General features: G+C 39.1%; 1 protein-coding gene across 1 annotated transcript; it reads right to left on the reverse strand.

The window, feature by feature from the left end:
* Nucleotides 1–205: 205 nt before the first annotated feature.
* Nucleotides 206–3,049, reverse strand: LOC118800044 (aerolysin-like protein). The gene is made up of 2 exons (XM_036560192.1): nt 2,978–3,049; nt 206–1,196 (listed from the first exon to the last, which is right to left on the reverse strand). Exon 2 carries the CDS (start codon nt 1,172–1,174, stop codon nt 206–208), a length of 969 nt encoding a protein of 322 aa, XP_036416085.1. The 5' UTR covers nt 1,175–1,196; nt 2,978–3,049.
* Nucleotides 3,050–8,024: the final 4,975 nt, after the last annotated feature.

The following is an 8,024-nucleotide window of genomic DNA, read 5'->3' on the forward strand; positions in this document are numbered from 1 at the left end:
TCAGATGCCTATTTGTCATGCACTCTAATCTGATTATGCTAATTCAAATCTTGTTCTAATCAGTTGGTTATCAGATTAATCAAAGAAAAAACTACAAATGATTACCTATCAGAGAGAAAAGAAAAGAGCTGAATCAATCAGATTTGCTTTTATTTCTTATTAAGACCTCACTCTAAATTCTTAATGGATATCAGATTGCGCCTGCCTACTCCTGCGATTTAACATGTTCTACCACATGAACGTCTGCAGTGGTGTAAGTGAGGCCACTGTAGATTCCACTGATGTTAAACTCCAGCATAGATTCATTATAACAGGTGATCCTCACAGTGCCCGTATAGGGAAGATCAATGACAGCCCGGCCAATGCAGGCTTTTGCATACACCGATTTTCCAGGAGGAACCTGGACAGGAACCGACACCTTCTCCTCTTTTTCTTCAGAATACTCCAGAGAATAGGTATCTTCCATTCCCTCTGTGAAGCTGAATCCACTCTCCACTTCTGCCACCACTGGAATTGCTGCTTTCACTGTCACGCTGAAGGTTGATTCTATCTTGTTGGTCGTAGACCAGGAGGACTTTTTGACGACCTTCTCTGATGTTTCTAGTGTATATTCCTGAGTAACACTAGTGTCGTTTTGGTAAGTCATGGATTTGAGTTCCTCAATAGCCACCTGAGGAATGACATCATAAAGGGTGGGATAAGTGGTGTTGGTAAGGAAAGTGGACTTGATGGGATTGATGAACAGGAACCCTAACTTGTCGATGTCTTCGCCTTCAAGTCCAACGATTCCCATGCAAACGCCGGAGCCGACATCAATCGGGTACTCTTTTTGCAGATCCAATTCGGTCATCTTTGAAAAGAAGGAGCCATCAAGAGTTGTTGTAAATTTGATGGCACCTAGACGTGTTCCAGCTTCATCCCCCTCTGCATTATCCCAGAGTGAAAGAGAGGTGATGAGCTCTCCGGGTTTGAATGTATATTCAGAGTAATCTCCTTCAGCTTTCCCAAACTCCCTGTACTCTCCATTGGTGAGCCAAACCTTGATGGATCTTATTTGCCAGCCTCCTGCCCACACCCTTATCTTTTCCAGTGATGCTCCACTGTCAGTACCACGGAAGTCGAATGGGGTGCCTCCATTTCCACCAATATCAAGGACAGGTGCTAGGTAGGACATGGTGAAGATCTTACTGCAAACCCTAAAATAAAAGAGACAAGCAACATGTGCATTAAGCTCATGATTCATAATTCAGATTGAAGAAAATAGAAGCAAGAAACATCAAAATGATCAAAATATGAAGTTTGAGTAAAAGAATATTTTCTTTAATGAGGAAAACATTGACTATGCCTAGTCTGGGAGCTGCACAGCATTGCCAAGAGATCAGCAGAACACTTGGGGTAGCAGGGTTGAGTGTCTTGCCCAGTATACCCTGTCAGTCCTGGTATTCAAACCCACAACTTTTCAGCTGCAGGAAGTTGAGCGCCTTGTCCAGTATACCCAGCCATCCCTGGGATTTAAATCCACAACCTTCTTGTTGCAGGCAGTTTAGTTCCTTTGCCCAGTATACCCAGTCAGTGCTGGGATTTGAACCCTTAACTTTCCAGTGGCAGGAAGTTGAGTCCCTTGTCGAGTATACCCAGTCAGCCCTGGGATTTAAATCCACAACCTTCTGGTTGCAGGCAGTTGAGTGCCTTGCCCAGTATAAATACTAAGTTCTAGGATTCGATCCCATAACCTGCTAGTTGTTGGAAGTTAAGAACACAGCCAGGAATACCCACTCAGTCCTGGGATTTAAACCCCATGTCCTTCAGTTTGTTGGCTCACTTCTCCTACCACTCAGCTTCCAGCCACCCTGGTTAAATGGCACTTTACCTACACTCCTAAATGATTTGTTATTTTAACTGGTAGACGTAACGTAGCTTTTTGCAGTTTTTCAGTTCATTCCAAACATCAAATAGTAAGCTAACAGAACAATCTGTGATTGCTTTCTGTTCCCTCTCTTTGTGCTGTTTATTTAAAATATTTAAGTCAGTCAATATATGTAGGTATATATTTCTCCCAGGAAATAATGAATGAATGAATAATGAATGAGTATACTTACATATACAATTTAGTCTTAAGTACTTCAAAGAATATATTGTATTTGCTGTATGGGTTATTAACATTTCATGGCCTTTAATTATATGTGCATAATCATTATATTATTTAGTGCTGACCACTATTGCTGTGGTGCGAAAAGTTCTAGAAACAAACATTGAAAATTTTGTATATTAGAAAAATTAAAGGTTTCTTGCCGACTAAGTCAATGTTATATCTGTGCTCCAACGCTTGCAAATGCATGCCATTTTTTTGCTTTTTGAAGTGAAATGACAACAGCAAGCTATTAAAAAACAAATTTTCTGCAAATTTTAGTGCACAATTGCTTTATATTTGATTACCTTAAATTGTCCTTAGGAACAGTCAGTGATGACAATTCCACACCTTAATAAATTCTCTCACTCTTTAAACATTGTACTAATACTCAACACACATCTCTAAGTAAGTTACTCTAAGGAGCTGGCTGAAGATCTGAAAATGGATCGAAATAAGAGGCAAAAAGGCAAAGCAAAACCCCCATGTGACAGCACCGACCTGCATGAAGGTTTAGCAGACACAGAAGTGGTGGTGCACTACTCTACTATGCAGTTTTGTTATGAACTTCCTGTGATGCCAAACAAAATCTAGATAAGCCAGAAGCATTTTGGAAACTGTGGGACTGTTGAAGTAAAAATGGAACTCCACAAATTAAAAATGCTTTCAGAATTAAAAGGTTCTATCTGTGTTTGTTCCAGTCTGGAATTCCAAATATCCTAGAATTTTAGTGTTCAATGATCAAAATTAATTTGGCAGCATAAAATGACATTTCAATTTTAAATCAACAGAAATTTGCATTATATCCAGCTTAAAAATCCTTACATGAAGAAAATCAGTAAAACTTACAAAATAAATCTGTGAGACAGATGTAGATAGAAAATTCTTCAGGTCTTCAGGGAACAGGTTTCCTGTTGATAGCAGGTTTCGGTGTTTGACAGAATCTGTATGCTCCCTTAAATAGTTCTCGAATGCTGTGGGAGGGATCTGGGATCAGCTGATATGCATCATCAAAAGCTGTGCTAATGCACTGGTTAACAGGAACTCTCAAAAAACAACTTTTATTTGACACTTGCGTAATCTCAGAACACATAAACAAGAGCCCAACCTGACACTGACTAATGAATCAGCCGACACATGAGTTGAACAATTTACACGTCATCATGTTCATTTTCTTCATTTGATTCATTTCTTTTTCCACCACTACAACTACGACGACTATCTTTAGAAAGTTACATGATGAAATTATGAAAAAGGCATTAGTTGTTAAAATAAATGTTATTATTATTAGTTGTTGTAATAACAACTAGAAAGTGTGTGAACAAACTTTAAGTTGGCTTAACAAAGCCAGCTAATAATACTTAAAAGTTTCCATAGTCATTCCAGGTAGTTGCTATGGTATTTCGTTATTAGAGCATTTCTTTGTGGTTGTTAGGTGGTTGCTAAGGTGTTGCTTGGCAGTTTCTATGGAACTCCAGGTGGTTGCTAAAGTGTTGCTAGTGTATCCAAGGTGGTTGTTAAGATGTTGCTGGGCTGTTACTATACTGTCCCAGATACTAAGGTGTTGTTAGGCCATTGCTGTGTTATCCCAGGTGGTTGCTAAGGTGTTGTTATGCTGTTGTTGAGCTAAGTTCTGAAAAAGACATTTAATATTGTTAAAATTTTAGTAAAGTTGTCACTATAGTTATACGAAAGACGGCTTGATGAAACCAGTTTCCATAGTTTCCATAGTTATTCCAGGTAGTTGCTATGGTATTCCATTATTAGGGCATTTCTTTGTGGTTATTAGGTGGTTGCTAAGGTGTTCCTGGGCTGTTACTATACTGTCCCAGGTGGTTGCTAAGATGTTAGTAAGCCATTGCTGTCTGTCCCAGGTGGTTGCTGAGGTGTTGCTTGGCAGATTCTATGGAACTCCAGGTGGTTGCTAGGCTGTTGCTAGGGTATCCAAGGTGGTTGTTAAGCAGTTGTTGAGCTATCCCAGGTGGTTGCTAAGGTGTTGCTAGGCAGTTGCTATGGTAGCCGAGGTGGTTGCTAGGGTATTGTTAGGCCATTGCTGTGCAATCCCAGGTGGTTGCAAAAAAGTGTTGTTAGGCTGTTGTTATGTTATCCCAGGTGGTAGCTAAGGTGTTGTGAGGCCATAAGATTTGACTTCATTATTTGACCAGAATATAATATTTGGTGGTGGGGGGGTGTGGGGTGTTGTCATTCCCTAGGGGGGCTTCTCCTTCCAAATTATATGGCATAGAAATAATAAAGAATACATCCATTTGATTTTTTAACTACTAGTGGAACTACTCATATAGTTGCAGAGACAGCAGGCTATTGAAACCACAAAAAAAAACACCCAGCTATACAATTCAATATCAGATCATATGAAAATACAGTCTGAATGGGTGGGGACAGTCTCACATTCCTCCACTAATTTCAGATTGATGAGAAACACTGTGAATCAATATGCTGCTCCCATACAAGCATGTAAACTGTTCACTGATAAGCCAGATAGCTTGTGTAACTTTAATCACATTTCTAGAGACTGTATAGAGAACAATCATTATTCATGATCATTTACCATTATTATTCATGATCATTGTTTGATGATCATTATTATTTGTGATCACTGATCATTTATTAATCTACAAAGATCTGCTTTTTGACTTGAGGTTTAAGCCAATATTAATCACAACAGATTAATCAGTATTAGTTTTGAGAAAATGAACCATCAGGTCATCACAGGGACAGATTAGATTCTTGCAAGGTGCACTAACACAAGTCTTTGAAGACGACTGAACAATAATATAATAAGATAATGAGAAAACAATTATGAAGGGATTATGAAGGCAGACTTTATGTTTCAGTTGTTTGCTCTTAGTGGAGCCAACACCTTTTGTATGGTTTGGAGCCGTTTGTAGCTCAAGCCTTCTTCTTTTTTTTTTTAAGTAGTTTTGGGGTGATTCTTTTCTTTTCTTTTTGTTTAAATACCCACCTGGGCTGCGTTGCGTACCGTACTGGTCACCCCTCTACAAAGGTGTGACAAACGGCTGCTGTTTGCCACAGCCTTAAGTAGAGTCCTCAGGTGTGTCAGGTTGGGCCTAATCAACCCAAGGGTTTCTGGGAATTGAAGTTCCCTGAAGTTAATGGCACTTTGCCGCCGTCACCCTCAGCTGGCAGTTGGAGGTGCAGGCTGGACACTTTCGAAGACCTGATACACTCTCAGAAAAAATGTATGAAACTGTTACTGGGGCAGAACCCCTATTGTCACTGGGGTGGAACCCTCAAGGGTACATCTCAGTACCTTTAGTCAGGGAACATAACTGAACCATAATCCACTGAAATGATATGTTCTAAGCTGTACTGACTCCACACACCCCGTCTCGTCTCCAGGCTTTTATTTTACTGTTCTGTTTTAAAACATTCGGTTATGAAAAGGTACAAATACAAACTTTTCACCTGGAAAAAGTTATTTAAGGTTCACAATTGGACCTTAAAACCACTGTTGTACCTTTGAGGGAACATTTACATTGTTTGTACCTTGATGACCGAAAAATGTACCTGCACAGAACCTTTATTTCTAACAGTGTATGTGAGGTAAATGTTTTCAAATGATGAAAACTTTTACAGAAGAAGAGCGTGAGACCTTAGAAAGATATTTAGATAAAAGATAAATATTGTTACTATAGGGGTGAATCCTCTCCAAAATGGAGAAAAAATGTTCTTAAATTATACCACAAGATTATTTTCCAGTTTTTCCAAGGAATTTTGGACCAGTTCAGTAAGACCACAGCTAACATCAATAGCTCAGGCTTTCACTCGGAAGACGTTAATACTTCTCGACTGATGCTCGCTGTTGTGTTGTTTGGATCATTCTCTAAAAAGCTGCACATGTGGGTGTCATGAAGAAATAGAAGACAAATAAATAAATAAACTAGCTATAATTCATAAATCTTACACAATCTTCTCTTCTATACTCCTCTATCCTTCTTTTTCCATGGAATGCAAAAAGCCAGCCCCAGATGCTGCCCGTGTTTCCGTGTCAGCATGTTTTTTTCCTTTTGTCAGTGAGGTTCTTCTTGACAGCTACACATCCTTTCAGACCCACAGCGCTGAGTCGTCTTCTCACAGTGGAAGGATGGACAGAAACACCTGTGGATGTTTTCAGATCTGAAGCAGCTTGATTTTCTCCTCTCTCTCAGAGATGAAAGCTTTAAGTGCTGTTTATCTGATGGGGACAGTTTTGGTGTTTACCAGGTCTTCCAGGTGGCTGTTAGGAGACTTTGTGGCATCAGCGAAAAAAGAAGACGCAGGGAAAAGGTGAATGCTCTTATTGAACAGGCAGTAAGGGAGAATAGCTGAATGGCTGGAAAGGGGCAGGTCACCTCTGGCCACGTATCTCCAGTGCTTAGTAGACACACAGACCAAGATCTTCCCCACAGCCCGACACAATAACACATAAACAATACCTAAACACCTGTTAGGCTAACAGCAGCAAACATTTACAACATTTAAGTCTCTCCATACCAGGAGCGTGACGCCTCCTGTGCACCCATGGCCGTGTGAATATAGAACCCTGACAAGTTAAAGAACCAGTTGAATGTTAAAGTGGCTCTTTATATCGTTAAAGGGTTCTTTTCCATGACAGAAAGCCTGTTGTGCATGGTTCTTTAAAGAACCTTTTAAAAAAATGGTTCTATGTAGCACCAAATCACTAACGTTGCTTTTGAAGATCAATCTTTCTGCCAAGGTTATTTATGTATTTATTGGATATTATGGATGAAATCTTCATGAAAATCTTGATAAAATCTTAATGAAAACTAACTAGGCTGCTTTACTGAACTTACAGTGTAAAGAGATTAAACACTCAGTCATCATATTTTCCTTTTTACACCTAATTCCATTCTCCATCAGTAGATGGCACTAATGTGCACATACAGTGTTACCAGAGAATTGAATACAGAATACTGTCTAATGTGCTTTACTGTTTGATACCTTTTGAAATGATTTTGAAATTTGAGTATCTTAATTTTCAATATTAGCAAATGAAGCTTTAACATGGCAAAAGCAAGAGCTGTAGGTATTGATACTCTGTGAAAATGCAGTTTGATTATTTCATATCCTGTTTATTAAAGATACCTGGTGTGTGAGCGTCTTACTGCAGACGTACGTGGTTAATGCAAAGTACAATGCAAAACACAGAAGTCAGCACCATTTCTGTAACCTTTGTTAAAACTACATACAGTTGAAAAATATAGTAACAAATACAAATAAATACATTAAAAAATATATTTAATGAATACAGTTTTGGCCTTTTTCTTATATTGCTGAAATATATTTGATAAATACATTTGGAATATATATTTTTTTTCCATATGGGACAGAAGACCACTAGTCAGAAACTGCACTGGTCTGTAGCCCACTAGCTAAGCTCATGAGGAGAGGAGCCAGCTAGCATTAGCCTAGCTAGCAGGCTGCAGACCCAAAAATGATCATTATCATGTAAACATGGATCAGCTCAGCTTTAGTCAGCCAGAATCGAATATGTTCTGTGGTGAGCAGAGCTGTTAGCATGCTAAGCTAATGGTTACCAGCTCCTCTCTCCTAGACAGCAGCACCGTTTAACATTTAGCTATTATTACACTGATGGTTTCACATTCATTGAATGATGGGTTGAAAAATGTGTACACGTTTGTTTATTTGGCCACTGTGTAAACATACTGGATTTATTTGTTTTCCAGTTTTGAAAAGTGCAGGATGAGGTGGAGCAACACTGACATCAACAGAGAACCAATCAAGAGACAGATGAATATGTCTATGGTCTGCAGTCCTCAGCATGGTTAGCTAAGCATGTGGAGGAAACTGTGTTCAGATCTACAGAGGAAAAGAGACGATTCACACCTTTTTA

The sequence above is a fragment of the Colossoma macropomum genome, unplaced genomic scaffold (assembly GCF_904425465.1).
Source record: "Colossoma macropomum unplaced genomic scaffold, Colossoma_macropomum, whole genome shotgun sequence".
Taxonomy (NCBI): domain Eukaryota; kingdom Metazoa; phylum Chordata; class Actinopteri; order Characiformes; family Serrasalmidae; genus Colossoma; species Colossoma macropomum.

Excerpts from the sequence above, each read along its gene's own strand:
- LOC118800044 (XM_036560192.1), bottom strand. The coding sequence starts at position 1,174 with ATGTCCTACCTAGCACCTGTCCTTGATATTGGTGGAAATGGAGGCACC.